This window comes from Ptychodera flava, chromosome 5 (genome assembly GCF_041260155.1).
Source record: "Ptychodera flava strain L36383 chromosome 5, AS_Pfla_20210202, whole genome shotgun sequence".
Lineage (NCBI taxonomy): Eukaryota > Metazoa > Hemichordata > Enteropneusta > Ptychoderidae > Ptychodera > Ptychodera flava.
Window position 1 is genome coordinate 20,947,730 of NC_091932.1, and position 20,966 is coordinate 20,968,695.

Sequence of the window (20,966 nt, forward strand, 5' to 3'; positions counted from 1 at the left end):
AAATATTCCTTAATTTCACAATCACCCCTACAGATTATTTGTCAGTAATGGTTGACATAGCATATATTCTAAACTCCACTAAAAGAATTACTGGGACCTAACAGGCAATCTAACAGCGTAGGACCATCTAAGGCAGGAGAGTAGTGGATTGCCATTTGCCACTCTGTCTACAGTAAAGCAAAGTTTCTGATGGGAGGTTCATTGCATTTGTATGTCTCACGAGGTGTAAGTATAGACATTTTTGTGAAGGCACAACTTGCAAAAACACATCAGAAAATAAATTATGGGCAGATATAACAGCAAAATGGGCTGTAGCTGTTTCACACTTTATCCAAACCCCTAACCCTACAGACTCCACAGATTACCAGAGATTAATGCAAATTACTGTGTATTTCCACTTGTCTCTCTCTCATGCAAATATTTCTGATCCTCACAGGTATACCTGCCGAGGTTCTTAAAAACCCATCAGATATTGTCTTTTGATATTCTTATAGCATAACCTTCTTTGCCACCACAGCTAGGTGGGAGGGAGAATGGTTGGTTACTCTACTACACATCCAAAATTTCTCCACAAAGGTTAGAATCACAGCAAACAACAGCATAGTCAGAAAACACCAAGTCAATAAAAAAAAGCGCAGTGTAGCACACCATACAATGAGAAAGCATATTGTATTCATGTAAACTGCAACAGTATAGTCACAACACCACACAAACAAACATCATTTTTGGTGTCTGTTTTCAACGACTGAGGAGTTTCCTGCATTTTAAGGTAGTATACTCCTCGTAACAAAACATTTTAAACTTCTCCTCGAACTGTCGCTAAAAGAAACTTCATAACCATTCCTTTTTAAATCTCAGATAAAAATCACAGATAACAGCGAGACTTTTGGTGTTAGAGAAACACACTATTTAATCGTAACAATTTGAAATTCAAACTGTCACTGTTCCCTATATACTACTTGCGCACAATTAGATTTTTATTTTTCACAAAAACGAGATGTTGAAAACTTAATATACATAAAAAGCTTCCAGTGAGTTCACACAAGAAGTATATTGTAAAACTATTGCGAAAACTTGAGAGTTACAATATCTGTGACGAGGTGCATTCTACCCTTACATTTTGTTCTTCCGACAAAACACTACAATGATTTGATGGTTTGAGTTGTCAATACTGTTAAAGCACTTTGAATTAGTTGCATGCTTGCTCAATGTTTTCAAATTTTCATTGCAATCAGCAGGTTTTTCATTCAGCTAAAATGGCGTCTTAACCACAGTAAATACAGGGAAAAGATTAAAAGTAGCAAATTGACAGACGTAACTAAATATGCAGAAAAAATAGTATGCTAGCTAAAAAGACATGTTTTACAGGATAGTGACATGTGTTACATGTCATCTTTAAATACAGGGACAATACTCGCATCTTATGATGATATTCAATTCTGTTCTACTAAAAACATATATTTTCTTATCCTAGTCCCTGAAGTGTGTGAAAACACAAAGCTTTCCCCTTGCCAATATACCACAATGTATACAACATGCAATGTTATTGTTAACTGATGCATTCTAGGCCAGACTAAAATTCAGTAATCCGCAATTACATTAGACATTATTAACATGCTGGTTGTAAAGGCAAGATGAACAGTGGTATTTATAATCAATTTTAAGAGACGAACAAGAAAATATACATAACAACGAGAGAAAAGAAATCATTGCCTAAAAGTTACAGCTTATTTGTAAGTCTATACACATACACACAACATGAGCAAAGTAAGTACGAGTAAAGACTTCATCTTGAGTAATGGCTTTTGTTATCTTAACTTCTCAGAAAAAACCCAAAAGGATATGTCTTTCTCAAGACTCTATGATAATTTGCTAGCACACACACACAAACTGAAAATAACACACTAAACACATGGTTAATCACGCAAAGTCATCCACTGATCATACAATACTCACCTTTTCTTTGACTGGTTCTGGAGTGGATAGAGCTGGTTCAATGGTGATAAACAGCTGCAGGTAGGTGTTGTCTGTGTCACGTTTACCCTGTCCGTACTGTGTGGTGGTGTTTTCCATGGGTCCGGCTCTCTGGTAGCCCAGTAAGACTCGCGGAGCTTGCAGTCGGAAATTACCCTCAATCTGTCGTACAGGGATATCAAACAATTGTGAACAAACAAGCAATGTATAGTTACACTGTAAAAACATAAGGGATCGTGGAAGGAAGGGGGCGAGTCTTTTTTTGTCCTGTCAATGTCATTTCAGCCAGATAAGTGATGGACCATTACATTTTGAGATGGGGTGGTCATAAAAGGGAAAAAGAATTTGTACAACTAAACTTGCTAAATTTTCTAGCTGTGCTGATTTGTGGAGAAATATATTCATTGACTGAACTATGTAAATTGTAGAGTCTACATGCTGTACAAAATAAAAGCAAGTTCTGTGTAAACTTATGGAATGATGAAAGTGAAAAAAACCCAAATTGTATGTTTTTTCCTGCCCCCAAGATCTAATGACTCATCCCTTATGCAATGCTCTTAAATATCTTCAAAGTCTTTGGGACAGCAGAGGAACTACGCAATGTATGGTATCACATCTTCTGACATACAGTATATGTAATTTTTGTTGGAGACAAGACAGACAGTAAGAGTGGCCATATCGCTTTTCTAAGTTATCTTACATGCTGGTATATTTCCTATTTCAATAAGTAACTTTGCCATCACTTCTAAAGGAGTTACGCAAAACTTTGGAATTGAAAGGGTTAAGGTAGAATGCACCTCGGTAGCAGATATTTTGACTCTCAAAAGTTTCCAACTTTTCCCTGGTCAATTCGTTGGGGGTTTATTTTGAAGCTCATGGAGTAAGTAAAGTTTTCACTGGTTTCACTTAGTTTTGTTAAATTTGAAAATTTAATTTTTCTTCATAAAGTTAACACGGGGGATGGCGGCCATTTTGACTTTCAATTGATGGTAAATGTTGGGTAGTTTGTTTCTCGAGTACCAAAATCTGCACAATGACCCCTCACTTTTGTTCTTGATTTTGAAAGAGAATGGTTGAAAGATTCCTTAAGGAAAGTTTGAGCAAAAGTTGAAGTCTTTCACTTTCGAGGTGTGTACTACCTTAAAACTGCAACTAACGTACCTGTCCCTGGAAGTAGACTGTAGAGAATGGTATCTTGAGAGAACCAAGCCATTTCCTCTCCAGCCTCTGGTGTATGTTTGTAGCCCTCGCTCTGTCATCTTCCAGCATGTCAACCACAACTTCATCAAACAAATTCAGATAAACAAGATCTTTGCAAGTCTGCAGTGAAGCTGATGAGTAATCGTTGTTTGGTGGCCTGTCAGGAAAATAGGTACAGGGAACAAATTACAAATGTTAAACTTGCTGACATAATGACTTGAGTCAGATGGATAGAAACAAAAGAATACATAGTTTTGTCATTGGTGGCGCTCTTGGGATCAAACAAATAGAGCGCTGCTACTGTTCAATTACGAAAGAAAAATAGAATTTAGGAAAAGACTATAACTTGAAGATAACTAGACTGATATAGATCTTGGTTTTGGAAATAAGCAGTTTCTCTCAGATGATTCTTCTCTGTGCTTTCATTTAGTGAGAGCTTACATCCTTCAAGTTTAACTTACATATTTTTTGTATTCCTGTCACTCACAATGTGATGTTGGAGTTTCCTGCTCAAATATCCACTGAATGTTTAATCTTACCATGTTGAGTCTTTCTATAGACTTGCAGAACAAAGCATCTTCCGCAAGTTCTGACTGACAATTTAAGTCCCTGACTCTGAATCTTTGTTTGCTGACGCCAAAGATTATCTTTTGAAAGACACAAATGGAATGTTCAAGATAATTCAAAAGGATTCAAATCAATACTGACTTGAACGGTAGCGACAGTTCTTCACTCCAGTTAGGGTTAGGGCCTTCTGCAACACTGGTCTGTTTGGTGTGGCGTTGAAACACACACTCCACAAATGGCCTCACTGTAACCTACACAAGCCAAGGCAAGAAACAAAAAATGATTAGGTTCTAAATTACAAGTTTAAAACAGTTTTTAGTACATAACTGAGTATGAAAATTCAACAGAACAGTTTTATGAAAACATTCAAACACAGAATGACAGGGAACGAGAACCAACGCTCACCTTATAAAATAATCAATAATACATTCACAGTACACACAAATATTTTGAAAGATCATAGTTGGCCAATACTGAAATGTACACTTCCCACAGGTCTGAAAATCATCCCAAGTCTCTCAAAGACTTGTATTTGATTCACTGGCTTTTCAGAAAAGAGACATATTGTTACTAAAACATCTTTCAACCTAATCAGTTCTGTTTTTCCTGTTTTATGCTCCTCTGCAGCATGTTGAAATACTCATTATTCAGCTTGAGAAGCCTGTTTATATCAAATACTAATCATAAATATGTGTCTTTGCAAACTGAACTGTCTTTGTACTCAAAGGTCTAAACTTCACTGTATATTTGACAACTTTTGATTGATACCTAATGATTACATCAAATGGTGACCACAGCATAACAGTTCAATATGCTGCAGTACAGCTGTTTTTGGTCAAAGTAATATGTGCCTCAAAACAAAGTTAAACTGTGTTCTCTTTCATGCTTTGATGAATCTACAGGGACTGTGAAATTTATTTTACTGTATTTTTTTTTTGATTACACCGAATAAATGTGATAAATATAAAAAAAAAGTTAAACTGAGTTCTAACTTTCTTTGAGGAAACTTGGACCTTTTTCTTTCATAATTAAGAGTATAAAGCAGGGGTCACTGTGCAAATTTTTGGATCAGAGAAACAAATTTTCTGATTGGAATTTTCTGATTGAAATTCAAAATGGCCGCTATACCGTGTATTAACTCTACGGGGAAAAAATACCGGTAAATTGACAAATTCTCACAAAAACAAGGTGGTAAAAATGTCATTCACTCTACTTCACTCTACAGGCTTTAAAACGGACCCACATGAGCAGCAGACAGAAAACTATGGTTAAAATTTGAGAGTCGGTATATCTATCCCCGAGGTGCATTCTACCTCTGTCAGATGAAATGACAAATACACTGACAGACACTGAACATCTAACATACACAGAGACAAATACAACAAGCAATTAAAAACATGTATTTGAATGTATTAACACGGAGGCACAAGGTTACACTGTAAGAAAGATTAGAAATGTAAAGATGTCACAAAGGCTGAGTTACAAGACTGAGAGAACTTTTAACACATAACATGCATTAGTACAACAGATTTGGTTATTTGTAACATTTAGAATAACATCATGCATGAAAGTATTGTTCCCAGAAATTAGACACCAGAATGACAAAATTTCAAAGATAGTTTGATTGCAACACAGACAAGACAATGGGCAAGCGGATCCATGGTCATTGATCCAGTATCAAAAATAGCCTAGCATTTCGGCAGTCCAGTATTATCTGCCCTGCATACATTATACATCATATCATACCAGTATACTGATGACACAAATACAGCAATCTATTTTGCTGATTCATGAAAATAACCATGCTATATTCACATCATAGCACGGTTGGAACACGCGCACGCTCTCAGCTACAGAAAAATTCCTTTTTTGACGTTTCATCCTAGAATTTCAGTATACTGTTTTGATATAACAGCAATAAACGATCTCAGTAACAGGTATGCCACTTGGATTTGACCAGTTCGTGACATATATGTACTCACAATTGCTAGTGCATGTGTCATAAACTGGTCAAAATCTCGTGGTATACCCTTCGCTGGGTGTGGTTAATTGCTTAATCATACAACTGCACTGATGTACACTGGGTTGTGCTAAACAAATGGAATAGCAAATTGATGGTCTGAGCGAAAAAAATGACTGGATCTTGGAACCTTGGATTTGCTTCACCCTGCAGACAACGGCAGAATTAAACTTTGCTTCTAATAACTGCTTCTTGAATATGCTGAACTCTATGATCTATGATGGCTCAACCCCATTTACTTTCAAATGTTATCCCACCATACTGTATCATGGAGTGTGGTTATGGACAAGTATCATGAAGTTAAATGTGGTTGGAAATGTTTAAATGAGATACAACACATGCTGGCAAAAATAATTGCACGTTCAACAATAATACCAATTCTGTAAAACATGTTCAAAGCTGTTTTTGTTAATATCCATGTTAATGGTTCCAAGATTTACATTATTGCAGTGACATGCAGTGGCTGTAAGCTGGCAAGAATAAGGCAAGAAAGGTCTCCTTAACATACTTGAAATTTTACAGCAAATTTGCATACATCCATATATGGTAAAAGAGGCATGTCAGCCATGTTTACAGTGAAACAAAATGTAGTTTTGGTGGTGAACTGTTTTATGTGGTCTCCAAGTTAAAATTACTAAATGGTTACCAAAATAAAGATGATTATAAATTTTGTAAATGTATCGTGATGTCACCAGTCTCCATGCTTGCTGTTCACTTGATGTCAATTTGCAATGAACATTAAAGTTTGAATGAAATCATGCGATGACAGTAGGGATGCTGAGTGTGTATGCGTGTGTTGTTGTCGGCTTGAGTGACTACGAATGCAAAATGGAAGAATACATGATGGAAAATTACTGAAAAGGCAGTGTAGAGCTATAGAGTTTACCTTTCCTGGTGTTATCAGCTAGAAGTGAGCATTGGTGGGCGAAAAGACATCAAGAAAGAAAAAGAGAGAAATATTCTCATTGTTACAGAGAAATTAGAAAGAGCAACTGGTGAAAAATGATTCAATTGATTGAGAAATGATGTGAGGGATATCAAGTCACATCTTATTCAGTGAAGGGTGATGGTTTTTGGAAAGATGATATTCATCAATAAAAACATTAGAATTCTGTGATGCTTACTATATTTGAATTTAAAGTCCCATCAGCTGTATCTTTTTTGCATTTCACTCACCACAAAATACCATGAAATCTTTGGATTGATGTTTTGGATCCCGTTTCTAAGCCTATCTCGTCTTTGAAAATGTCATCATTTTAATACTAGGTGATGGAGTTGGTCGAATAAATTCAGACGCTTATGCGTGAATTTGTGGCGGCCACATTTGGGTTGCAACTCAAAAACTTGTTAAAATCTAAGTCATGCGTTCATCACCAATACCAGGGTTCTCAAAAATTTTTGAAGTAGCCGGAAAATTTAGAAAAGTAGGCGGTTAGCTTCTGTATGCAACCAAATTCCCTGGGGGGGGGGGGGGGGGGGGGGGGGGGGGGGGGGGGGGGGGGGGGGGGGGGGGGGGGGGGGGGGGGGGGGGGGGGGGTATTAAGTATTTTTTTAATTTGAAGACATTTCTGGGCAATTTTAGGCATTCTTAAACAGTGTGTGAGAAGCTTTTCCTACACACACAGGGGAGGGTTTCAGGGAGGGGTCCCCCTCCCTGTGTGCAAGGAATTTTTAAAATTTGAAGACATCTTAGATTATTGCATGCATTGTTGTACTGTATGAAAGAATATTTCAGCATAAGAGTGTTAAGGTGATAAGGATTTTTTTAATTTGAAGACATTCCTGAGTAATTTATGTATTCTTATGCAGTGTATAAAAGGCTATTTCAACATACACACATGTGAAGGCTTTCAGGGAGGGGGTGTGCAAGAAATTTTTAAATTTTAAGACATTTTGGAGTAATTTCATGCATTCTTGTACAGTATGAAAAACCATTTCAGCATACAGAATAATTATCTTCAATCAATTACAAACTGTTTTCGTGGGATAGTTCAGTTCAGAAAAATTAATTTGATATCACTCAGGCCTGTCATTAGGATAACTGCATTCAGTTGGCAATGATACTAGCAAAATTTCACCAGATTGCTGTGTAGAATTATATTTAGCTCATGACTTGAACAAACATTTTGAAATACATCTTAGATAGGGGTTTTCACAACCCAGAAAACTATCCGCTAAATCCTGACCAGTCTGGCTGTACAAAGTTTTTTACTGATTTAAATAAACTTGACTGAAGATACAGTAAAATAAAACAGTTTATTCATGCAATTCAATGAATTATAGGAACACAATTTTCAGTGATTTCAATTCACTGTACTATTAAATTTCACAATAAAACGAATCCGCGAGCTGATTATTGATTTTTTGGTGATGTTGAATATAATTAAAAGAAAGAGAGCTAAATTTCAGTGTTCATGTTTGATAAAATCCGAAACTATACGAACACCAACCTGTACTACACCCCTGTCCGGAGGGACGGTGCTACACCGTATGTGTGCAAAGCACCGGCAGTCGATTGTAATACAGTACACACAACGCGATATCGGTCGACCTGAAATTTGACACTGTGATAGACGTAGCGTTTCAAAGGTACGGAAAGGGAGACCAAGTAATTTTTTGTTTATTTAGATTTGATCTAAAACCTCGCAAAACCTACTCTTACACAGAAATCAAAGTTTTCAAACGTCGACTTTCTCTTCCGCGAAGCACACAACCACGGCCCCTCAACAAAACGCGATGTCGATCGACTTGAGTTGAATATTGACATTGTGATCGACCATGGATGGATTGACATGGCGTTTCAAAAGTATGAAAAATGAGACTCAGTAACTTGTGGTCGCTTTAGATTTGATCAAAAACCTACCAAACCCATCAGACTAGGCCCTACTCTTACGCAGAAAACCAAAGCTCTCAAGCGTCGACTTTCTCTTCCGCGTTTGAGCGAAACAACGTCGGCTTCATTCGGAAATGGTCGGCTATTCGCGGGCATTACGTACTTGTATGTTTGTCCAATGTTCGGCTATACCCGATGTGAACGTCGGAATAATTCGGGCTGTGATCGGGAAAGCAGGGTTGACCTCGAGAGCAATTCCCAGTATAGTACAACACGTTCGTTGATCGCGGTACTACAGTGATAGCAACAAGTTCACCGCGTATATAGCCACATCGACTCTTCTGAAATATTATTTCCGGCTTGCACAACCACCAAAAAATCAAAATATTGTTATCAAACCAGAATTTTGGGGCTAGAGCGAAACAGTGCTGAAAAGTAGCCGGCCAAAATACGAAAGTAGCCGGTCAATTTGGCCGGCATCCGGCTAAAAATGAACACGCTGAATACTGAAAATCGTTCTGTGGTCACACTTCAGTAAGCATTTTTGCATAAGTTGCATTTTATTTCAAACCATTTCATCAAAAAATAAATGCAACAAGAGGCAGCTAAAGGGGCTTTAATATAGTCTCCTTGAAGACTATATATAGTTGTAGGATGGAGTAGAAAATACAGTACATGAATGAAATATAGTTATAGATTTGACAATCTATCCATGGTTGGATTGATAGGAAATGTCATTGAAGTTAGTAGAAATGATGTGTACAGCATGGCTGTCTTCTTTCCTGAAATTTGGAGAAGGCATCAAATTTCGGTGTTCTGCTGAAAACACAGTAATTCAATCGTTGAGCAAATAAATGTGTGCGTGAGTACAAATATCTTCAATCTTCAAATCTCAAATATCTCAACGATTGCCCTGGCTTGTTTTCTGTTCACAGGAAAAAGTCTTGTTGAATGATACTTTGACTGATTTTTCATAAAGTTGTTTGCAGTTTTACTCAATCACAAGACTTGTCTCGGAAAAAAGAGATTTCAAATGTTAATCAGAAAGTTAAAGGGACCTTGCTGTAACTTTTCTTGATATTTTCACTATTTTTGTTTTGTATGTCAATTGCAAGTTCTTGTTCTACTCCCTAAAGAATGTTGAATTACCAACTATTTAGCTTATCATTGTGTCTATATGTCTCAAATGCATTGTTATTGTTTACCTTTGAATTCTAGTCCAGACCAGAATTCACTTGTCAACAATAACAGTGCAGTCTACACATGTACAGGCTGAATACTGTGTATCTCAACATGGTTTGGGGTTTTGAACAAGAAACTGTGGTTGATATTTAAAACAAAAAAGTGAAAAAATCATCAAAAGTTACAGCTACTGTCCTTTGAATGGATCATTCATCACACAGTATTTTAATCACACACAAGAGAGAGGGACCAGCTCTGTCAATCAATCCTGGTTAGTTATCTTAGATTTTCCTATCACAGAATATAAGTTATACATCATTTTGGACTTACAGAATCACTATTCACACCACCCTGAAATAAAAAGTATAATAAAAGCAACATTTGTGAATGGTAGTTCTGTAGATCCTTGAAGCGCAAATAAATTTTACAATTCCAGCTTCTGTTGGTTGGATTTTTATCATATGATCATGATAAATGTAATCTTGATGGTATAAATTAATGTTCTATGGTATGAATAAATGCGGCAAAAAATCATCTATAACCAGATAAAGAATTCCAGATTGTTATTAATTGTTATATAAGTTTCTCAACAGCCGAAACTGGCTTCTTTTAGTGTGTTCCTATTCAACACAAAAACATCACATGACAAAGTTGCAAACTTTTCTTTGTACTTGGCTTTATCATGTCAGTGAAAGTTGACCAGGGTAACAAAGCAGCTTCACATCTTTTTGGTGTCAATGCCACTGGCATTGCTGAAATGCTGTTCTTCAAAGTTGTAATTCCTATTTCATCTTTTCTTTGAGAAGCTATCGATACTTATAAAAGATTGTTCTGTTTGCAATACATCAGTGTCCATAAACTCAAAGTCACTTAAAGTTCAAAGACTTTAAGTACATTTTCAATAACAAGGTCTTTCTGAGGGCAAACAAACCATTTTCTAGTTATCATTATTATGAAAATTTAATACAGTATCATTTTTATATATTACTTATATATATATATCAATTTTATGATATCACTATTGATTATCTTTATCATTTTTAAAAATTACCGGTCGCTTATCAATTTTCCAGGACTTTCCATTCCAGGATACAATTTCATTTTCAAGGACATTTCAAGGACTTTCTAGGCTTTTTAAAGTCTGGGACTTTGAAGGACTGTCCAGGAAAACATGGACCCTGTACATTTGAGAAAACACATGGGATAGGGTACTTACAGCAGCTTCAAGTTCAGTAAGAGTGAGTGCTTCCTTCCTGACAGGCACGTCAAACGCTCTCTCGATGTTCACCAGGATTTTCACTTCAGTTTGTCCTAAACTCTGAGCTGTCACTACCTTCCTTTCCTTTCTGACTGGTTTCAGAGGTCGCCTTGGCTCCGCTAATTTCAAGAGGTTTGCTGAAAGCAACCTGTGTCAGGAGAACAAAGATGAACAATATGCTGATAGGTATCTTTGAGAAGATGGTCACATCTTGATTTACGGAATGGCAAAGCTTACGCATACACTTTTGACATTCATGGTAAAATTTCTTACGGAATAAAAACATTCTGAAATAAGTTGTATTGGTAAAGTGTCATTGTTTTAAGTAATCTATTTAAACACAATTCTCATCTCTCAAATTGGAGATACTGAACACTGCAAAGACTGATAACATCACAGCTTACATCCCTGCATATATTTATGACATCACTTCTGACATCACTACACATGATGATGAAACAATAACAGCTTTCACTGCAAAGATTGATGACATCACTTCTGATTATCACTGCAAACCCTGATGATGTCATCACTTTTGATATCATTGCAACAACTGATGATGTCACTATATTATCATAACTGATATTACAAATATTACACATACGCCATCACCACTGATATTACTACAGACAGCTTGTGGCACCACATTACACAAATGAAATCATCATAAATGCTACTGCAAACTGTTCAGGTATGAATGCAGTTGAAATACAAAACTGAGCATATGAACTGATATAATAAGATATCAATACACAATATGTTTTGTTTGATTACTCTACGAAAAGAATGAGCACAACAATTGATTGACTCACGTGATATTTGGAACTGGCTCCTCTGCAATAACATCCTGCAAAGTAAACTGATGCTGTGCAGCTCGGAAACGGGTCATCACTTGCTCTCGTACCTTAGAGGGCAAACGGAAAACAGAACAAAATGAATAACATTGGTATAACATACTATACCTGAAGAGCACTACACATCTATTTTATCTTATTTATTTTGTTTTATTTGCTGATCAACAGCGCCATCAGGCAGCCACTTATAGACAAGAAAATAAAGAAAAGGATAAAATACACTAAAATTTAAAAAACAAAAAATAGCGTCAATGACACTGTAGCTCCCATCCTGGACTATTTAGTGTTTGTTCTCTGGTCAGATATTTGAACATGTGTGAAAGGGATAAAGTGCATGAAGTGAAAATACTTAAATGTAATGTACTGGAGACAGTGAAATATGTTTAATGTATTTATTCAGAACATAAAATGGAAAAAATACAGAATTAGAAATATCGAATACTGTGATACAACCATTAACAAGTCATTGACAATGACAGTCCCCACTTGTAATAGGAGTATTAGTCTTGATGGGGCAGGAAAATGTGGTCATTAAGAAGTATCACTGGAGTGTATATGTTGAGATCTATGGGCAAAAAGGTCTATGTCGTTGTTCCCAATTTGAAACACATGAGGCATGTCTAAGTTATGGTTCTAAATCGGGAAAAAAGCCAAGCCAAGAAATACATATGCGCATAATAAATGAGGTACAAGATGTGACATCTTAAGGTCTAATATCCTATCAAAATTGGAGGGTATAGAACTTGTGGTTATTGAGATATGCATATATATGTATAATCAAGGTCAAAGGTCATTGAGGTTACATGACATTTTGAAAAAAAAATTATATTGCTAATTAATCCCTATATGCCAAAAAATCAATCCCTATATGCCAAAAATCAGACCTCTAGCTCTATTCACTTGCCCGAATTAAGCGTGTGTTGTCATAAGGTCTCCCATCCTACTAAATACAAAGGACATAGCACTGTGGTTACTTATTTATTGACATAAACATATATTTTAGGTAAAAGGTCATCAAGGTCACATGACATTTAGTCAAAAAAATTCTCTCCTATAGTTATCCCTTTATACCAAAAATCAGACATCCAGCTCTATTGGCTTGCTCAGAATGAGATATGTGCATAATTAATGAGCTACAATATGTGGCATCATAAGGTGTCCAATCATACCAGATATGAAGGGTGTAGCACTTGTGGTTACTGAGTTATGGACAAATATGTATATTTGAGGTCAAAGGTCACCGAGGTCACATTACATTTGTCAAAAAAAATTCTCTCCTATAGTATCCCTATATATCAAAAATCAGACCTCTGGCTCTATTGGCTTGCTCAAAATTAGATATGCACATAATTAATGAGGTACATATGTGGCATCATAAGGTGTCCCATCATACCATACATGAAGGGTGTAGCACTTGTGGTTACTGAGTTATGGACAAATATGTATATTTGAGGTCAAAGGTCACCGAAGTCATGTCACATTTTGTCAAAAAAATTGTATTGCTAGGTTATCCCTATATACCAAATAAAGTTATCAAAACAAACCACCAATTGTATGAAACATGGGCCTAAATACAGACAGACTGACATTCACAGACTGGCACAGAGTGATGACATTGACCCAAAGTGTGCCTTGGCCCATGGAGAGTGATAAAGATATAACAAAAAGCTGAATGTAATGATAAATAGTTAAGTATAGGCCTACAGACACTGAGGGTGAATATGTTACAGCAATTTGATTAGTTTCTTTTCGTTTCTACTTCTGTGATAATTTTTAAGACAATCAAACTGCAAGGCAGTTTTAATATGTATTGACATACATGTTATCTTTTACAAGCACACAGCAAACTGTCTTGATTTTTCATTTACAATATTTGACATAGACTGAAATACATAACATGCAACCAATATTTACATTTTGCCCATGCACCAGATACATGAGAGATTTCAACATGCAATCATTACTCAGAAACCCTATAGGGAAAAGTAAACATGTGTTTCTTCCAGAACAGCTGGTACATCCACATCTGGAGCATCTTACAAACTTAACCAATTACACAAGGATGATGATACAAGAGATAAAGTTAAACTGTGGTGAACTTGACTATTCCTTTCAAATCCTTACCTAACTTGATTGACATCTTAAACTAAAACACTGCATGTTTAATGGCACACAAAAATACATCAGCGGTGTACCATTTGATAAAAGGGGGTTGTCTGGAAGATTGATGAGGAACATCTTTTTTATCCGATACACTGTACATTCTTTTTTTCCCACTATCTCACCTTTTCTTTTGACAAACCTTCTGTGGCTGATTTTTTTATTGACATTTGTTTGGATTTTTTCAAAATCTGCCAGACCCCCCCCCCCCCCCCCCTCCATCACTCTTTAACATTGAAAAAGACTTTGAATATATTTGTTGGAAACCAAACCTGCTGAAATCACCTCAGCTATGTTTCTCATTATTTTTTACCGCATTTCAACACCAAATACAGTTTACCATTTCAAATGCTTACTGAATCACAACATTATCTTAAACATAGGGCCAATGTCCCTGAAGCTACTATAGACATGGATACAAAATTAAGTATTTCCTGACTGTATGAAATCATCTCACTAAGGTCATCCTAGGGACCTGTTAACCAAATATTAAAGCTGTCTGACCAGCGGTTTTGAAAAACACAAGCGACCCAATAGTCGACAGAGCTCTGCTGTGTTATGTAGAGAGCAACTTTCTGTGACATATGTATTGATGAAGATGGTTGAGATCTTTGATAGCTCATTTCAGGATGGCCTGACCTAAAATGGCAAAATTAGCTGCAAAAATACAAAATTGATGATTTCATCATAATTATGTATAAAAATGTATACCAAATATCAAAGCTATCATATGAGTAACTTTTGAGAAACAAATATTTTGACCAAAAACGGCAAAAATTGACCCAAAAAACAAAATTGAAGATTTCATCAATTTCACTATATCACACTTGGAGAACCCCCAGGAACCTGTATACCAAATATCAAAGGCATCAGAAAGTAGTTTTTGAGAAACACATTTTTTGACAAAAATGTCAAAAATTGCACAAAAATACAAAATTGCAGATTTCATCATATATTCTATATATCATATTTAGTTTATCTGTAGGAACCTGTATACCAAATATCAAAGCTGTCAGACGAGCGGTTTTGATGAAATAAATTTTTGACCAAAAATGACAAAAAAATTCCTTAAAAATACAGATTTGCATATTTCATCACAATTGAACAAATCCAAATTGGTTATCCCTAGGGACCTGTATACCAAATATCAAAGCTGTCAGACGAGCGGTTTTGATGAAATAATTTTTGACCAAAAATGACAAAAAAATTCCTTAAAAATACAGATTTTTATATTTCATCACAATTTGAACGAATCCAAGTTGGGTTATCCATAGGGACCTGTATACCAAATATCAAAGCTGTCTGACCAGCGGTTATGAAGAAGAAGATTTTTTACCAAAAACGCCTTTTTGGCACTAATTTGTATATTTTCAACAATATCAAAAAATCAAAAAAAGCACAATTATTTCAGGTCAGCCCAAAGTACTTACATGCTAATTTTTCATGTAATCTGCTCAGTGGTTATTGAGATTTTCAATTTTGACTGTTTTTACATTTTTTCACTTAATTTGCATATTTTTGGCAATGACAACTTCATTTGAACAAAATCTCATCTACAGCCCATCATCCATGTACACACCAAATATCAAGATGAAATGTGCAGCGGTTTTGGAGTTTTTGATGTTGACGGACAGACATACAGACATACAGACATACAGACATACATACATACAGACATTTCCCTAGCCTATAAGAATAGCTTCCATTGCCATATATACATATGGCTATGGGAGATAAAAGTACCCTAAACATCAAACAATGACAAAAACAAATTAATATGTCTATTAAAAGTTGAATGAGATTCTTCAAAAACATCGACATCGCAAACCTTATCAATCAAATCATTAAAAAGTCATGACGTACGTCCAATCAGGCCATTTTTTGTAACACTTAGGCTGCGTTCACAAAAAACATTAGGGGGGGGCTGGAGGAATTCAGGGGGGGGATTCGAAAATTTTTGGGGTAGTAGAGGGGGGGGACTTGAAAATTTTGCTCTACCTGTAGGGGGGGGGACTTGAAAATTTTTGGTTCCCATTTGTGTTTTACATTTTCCTATTCCAAGTTTTTGTAGATAATTCAATGAAAAATGAATACCATTTTTAATGTCATCATAGGAATAATTTAACAAAATTTAGAACCATTTTGTCACATTTCATGACTTGTATCTCGAAAAAATCTAAATGTGTGGTTTGTCGTAAAAAGCAAACTTGAGCCTCGTAACCTGGGCAGAAGCTGCAACTGTTAATGATTTCTGCAATATTTCTATGCAATGGAACAACTATAGTCTCCTGCTATCTCCCTACAGCATGCTCAAACACACAATATTTAGTTTGTCAACAAAGCCTGTATATATAAATATAAATACGTATTTGGTGATAATTTTATTGGAGTCCAGGCTGACAGTCAGTTGTCAGTGTTTTAATGCATGGTACACATATATAGGCTGTGATAGCATTAGCTGAATACTAGACAATTCAACATGCTGTAGGGAGTAGAACAAGAATGCAGTTGTAAAACTGAACAAAAATATTGCCAAAATTATAAAAGTTAATACAGCTACTGCCTACGGGTAGTGTCACTATCATTAATGCTCTCCTCCTGCGGTGTCACTGTCACTGCATACCTGATCAGTGAAAGAGATAGCTCTGACTCTGATGTACATGCAGAAGAGTTTGGGTCAAATGATGCTCATGACAGTGAAACATACTTGTACACAAGATCAGGCCAGAGAGCAACACATGGAAGAAACATAGAAATATTTGAATTCTGGCATATGAGAATAATCAAATACGGTATTAAAGAAAAAAGATGGGGTCACCATGCTTGATTTTCTAAATTTTCACATTCTTGTTATAAAATGTTACAGAATCTGATGTAAAACTTTGAACAGTAAAGACTAAAAGAAAAAATATGTGACCAAATGGAATTATTTATTTTTTAAACAAATTTAAAATTATTACACCCAAAATTTCAGAGATTAAAACATTTATTTGATGAAACATTTTACCTTCCAGTGTTGTCAATTTTGAGTAGCATCTAATCCATATATGTCTTGTAGTTTTGAAACAAATTTTTGGTAGGTCACTGTGCAATATGGCAATTAGCCAAAATTCACAATTTGCCTACTCTCTCATGATTGTCATTTTGTGTGCTCTTCAGCAGGAGCAATTGACCTGGCCAGAGTTGAATTAACTCAAGTTGGCTTTTAGACCAATAAATCTAAAAAATTCACTGATGCATTTAAAGAACTTGCCTTGGGAATATGACTATAGAAAGTGCTAAAACAGGTTGTGTTGAACACCTGTGAGCGGAATGGCGCTATACATGTTTATTTTTTCTGCGCTCACATCCTTTACAAATATGCGGGCCTGTGATAGTTAGGGGGGGGACTTGAAAAATTTTGACCATATAGAGGGGGGGCATTTGAAAATTTTTTGGGGTACTTAGGGGGGGGATCTGAAAAAAAATAAGATTTCAATCGAAATTCCTCCAGCCCCCCCCCCCCAATCGTTATTTGTGAACGCAGCCTTATTACAAGAAAGTCAACTTTTTGTTTCAGCAGATGTATATGGGACAATTATCAAACAAGATTATACACATTTTACCCATGTACACAAAACGTAGACCAGTTGGAAACTTCGTGAGTATTGCTTCAAGAGATCAGAGTTCATCAGTTTACTCAGTAGCTGTAAAATCTGAGCTGTATAATCAAAAGTCTTGTTTAAGATTTTAAGATTGAACTCCCTCATAACCTTTCTTCATTTAACTTTCCAAAGTGTTTGCTATTGTCAGAGGGCCATTCTATGACAGAATTAGGGATGGACAGCATACAAGAGGTGATGGGCAAATTTTAATTAAAAAGATGCATTTTCACTGCAACTGCAGCAATGTCCTGTAAGATCAGGTTTGGTTTTGGTTTTGGTTCAAGGATAGGAGTTCATTTGCCTCCTGTCAGAGAAATACATAGTTGTCAAAATGTGATTTGGAGACATCTACCTTGCTAAGGAACTTCGCCACTGCAGCTCTGTGTGGATCCTTGTCATCGCCAACTTGTAAATCTCTCTCTGCCTTTTTCTTCTTTTCATACTCCTGATGAAAAAGAAACAAAAGCCCAAAAACATACATTTTACTCTCAGAAGGCAGGATTAGCAGTGAGTGTGCTCAAGCAAAGGATGAGTGACATCATCAAAACATGTCAAGTCCTTTATGCCGGTTTGACGTGCCAACAACTAAACAGTGATCTGTTCAATCCAGGAGCATTTTTGTTATTGTACATGTATGTACACTGTAATGTTTTAGGGCTGACCTAATGAAATTTTAAGAAATTCCTACATTCACCAAGAGATTTATGTTATCTTTAGAGTGAGCGGAAAACCTATTCTGTGGCAGTAAAAGACAAATATACAAGTACTAAATTACATGGCAGACACTAATATATTTGTATAAGTTTTTCAGTCCCCTTTTTGGGATATATTTATCACAGAAAATAACAGATTTAAGCTAAACCACTTTCATCAAATGGCTTTTGCTGGTTTTCTGTGACCTTTCACACATATTCCCTTCAGATATTTGTAGTACAGTACATACTTGCGCCTATACTTCCTAATTGTGGATTAAGTTGGCTTGCTAACATGCCTGAAACTCAAATGGAAATTTCCCAATATTTCTTTGATTCGGTGTTATGTTATCCAATCTGCGGAAAAGATTACAAGTCAATTGAGGAAAGTAACTGCATAAAGTCCTTACTTCAAAAATATCATCTGTTACGTCCTTCTCTCTGATTGGAATTAAGGAGTAATTCCGGAATTCCGGAATTTCTTTCTCTCGCAGTTCGATGAGCTTGAATCTTTTGGATTTTTCCAGTTCTTCATCCGTCACGAAGTTGAATTCCTGCTGCAACTGTTCAAGTCGGAAGTATACCGGCATCTTCTTGTCATCACCACTGACATGCTGTTGGAAAAAATATGGAGAACTCACAGATGTAACAAACTGCTTCTCAAATTTGAGGGAATTATACTTCCGGAGTCATTGTCAAAATACACATCTACATTGTACTACACTTTGTCCATACGTAGACAGACCAGGATCCACCTACCCGTACTTATCGATCAATTCTGGATGTGAAATTAAACGTTTCAGCATGGTGGTCTATGTAGATCATCAGCATATATTTTTGCTGTCAGAATGAAACCAAGGCAGTGATCGATACAAAATAAATTTTCAAGGTCATTACCTGCATCAGACTGACAGATTCAGATTCATTGCCCCAACAATGTCTGAAAACGCATGGTGAACTAACTCAGAGAAATACAGTGCCACCCACAACTGACAAAGTACTTTCTTAAACACTCAAAATTGAAGGTTTGCCTAATTTACATAGCTATTACATTATAATAGTGATATATTCACAATATAGCACAGTTGGAACGCATGCACGCTCTCAGTCATAGAAAAATCCCATTTTTAACATTTCACACCAGAATTTGAAGATGATATACATGTAGTAGCAATAAACCACTTCCACAACCAGTATATCACTTGATTTTTACTAATTCACAACATATATGCACTCGCTATTACTCATACATACAATGTCATAAACTGGTCAAATCTCATGGTATACTTGTGGCTGGAGGTGATTCATTGCTTAATAATGGATGTTTGAAAGTTAACAACTGAATTTTTGCAAGCCCTGACTTGATAAATGTGCTATCTATTCATCAGTGAAAATGACAGCCCAGGAACAATGACGTACAACATCCAAACCTTACCAGATATTTAATTTTGTAATAGAATGCCAACTCTTGTTTTCAAAATAAGCAAAACACCCAAAATAAATATATTTCTTGTGTACAAATTTACTTGCCTTTATTAGGTGAAGCAAAGCTGCATTTGCTGGGTCGTTGGGATCAAGCCTGGATTCTGAAATCCATTTTGCTAGCTTTTCCGTGTCTACCATCCCGGTCGCTCCGATTGCAGACAGAGCATCAAACTGCTTCACAGACCTATGGAACAATTGGATTAACATTGTTTCCACCTGCTTTACTCTTTACTTTTTACCCAACCACACCAGTGAAAATGATGGAAAGGGATTGGGGTGGGGGTGGGGGTTGATGTGTTTATAAAGTCAGAATTTTCAATGTAGATAGCAATCATTTGCCACTGACTATCTTGAATCAAATTATTGACAAATGACATATGTTGTAAAGCTTATGGTGGACAAGCAAAATATGTTCAGGAGAAGTAAAATAATTCATTTGAACACAAGGTAATATTTTCTTATGATGTGAATGTTCGTTCATACTTGGTGAGTTAAATAGATATAGCCATTGAAACATTTCAAAATTGATTCATTAATTTGTAAGTGGCTTTTTCTCCAACATACACGCATCAACAAATTCACGATCACTTTTTTGATTTTCCTACCAATACCATAACACATGTATGCTTGGCACAATGATTGCATTATTATGGCTTTCGGGTCAGACCATTTATTTCTGCACAATCGTATGATAATACAGTTCTGAACATCATAACAAAACACACAAGCACACAGACAACACACACACCCTGAGAGATACCATGACATACCCCAGAGCAGTTCCTGCAGTCTGAGATATTGGAGGCACCAGTACTGTACCGTCATCCCCCACGCCCCATGCCACACTGGCCAGTAGACAACCAGAGGTCAATAGAGTGTATTCCTGCGCCAGGTTTTCATCTCCAATCTTGAAGGTGTATCCTATTATTAAAGGCAAGGAACAAGGGTTGTCAGCAAAATTATAGTCACAAATATGAACATTTTCTGCAACAAAAAATGTTCACTTCTCTAGAACTTTTATTATTCATACAGATGATGACATATATTAATTTCTCTTTCTTCATATTTTCTTTTTTGTCACGTGTCCTTCGTCTTTG

The 20,966-nt window shown here is 36.1% G+C and overlaps 1 protein-coding gene across 5 annotated transcripts in view; it reads right to left on the minus strand.

Moving 5' to 3' along the window:
• The window catches only part of LOC139133226 (coiled-coil and C2 domain-containing protein 2A-like), a 58,659-nt gene that overhangs the window by 10,801 nt on the left and 26,892 nt on the right, over positions 1 to 20,966 (minus strand). For 2 of the 5 annotated variants that reach the window (XM_070699716.1, XM_070699712.1), the window contains exons 21-31: positions 20,640 to 20,790; positions 19,915 to 20,053; positions 18,795 to 18,998; positions 18,045 to 18,137; positions 11,847 to 11,938; positions 10,993 to 11,182; positions 10,107 to 10,127; positions 6,648 to 6,665; positions 3,883 to 3,992; positions 3,136 to 3,331; positions 1,957 to 2,136 (exon numbers count right to left, since the gene is read on the minus strand). In XM_070699716.1, coding sequence (XP_070555817.1) covers positions 1,957 to 2,136; positions 3,136 to 3,331; positions 3,883 to 3,992; positions 6,648 to 6,665; positions 10,107 to 10,127; positions 10,993 to 11,182; positions 11,847 to 11,938; positions 18,045 to 18,137; positions 18,795 to 18,998; positions 19,915 to 20,053; positions 20,640 to 20,790 — 1,394 coding nt within the window. The remainder of the gene's footprint in view (positions 1 to 1,956; positions 2,137 to 3,135; positions 3,332 to 3,882; positions 3,993 to 6,647; positions 6,666 to 10,106; positions 10,128 to 10,992; positions 11,183 to 11,846; positions 11,939 to 18,044; positions 18,138 to 18,794; positions 18,999 to 19,914; positions 20,054 to 20,639; positions 20,791 to 20,966) is intronic. The other 3 variants (XM_070699714.1, XM_070699713.1, XM_070699715.1) reach the window with 3 other exon arrangements.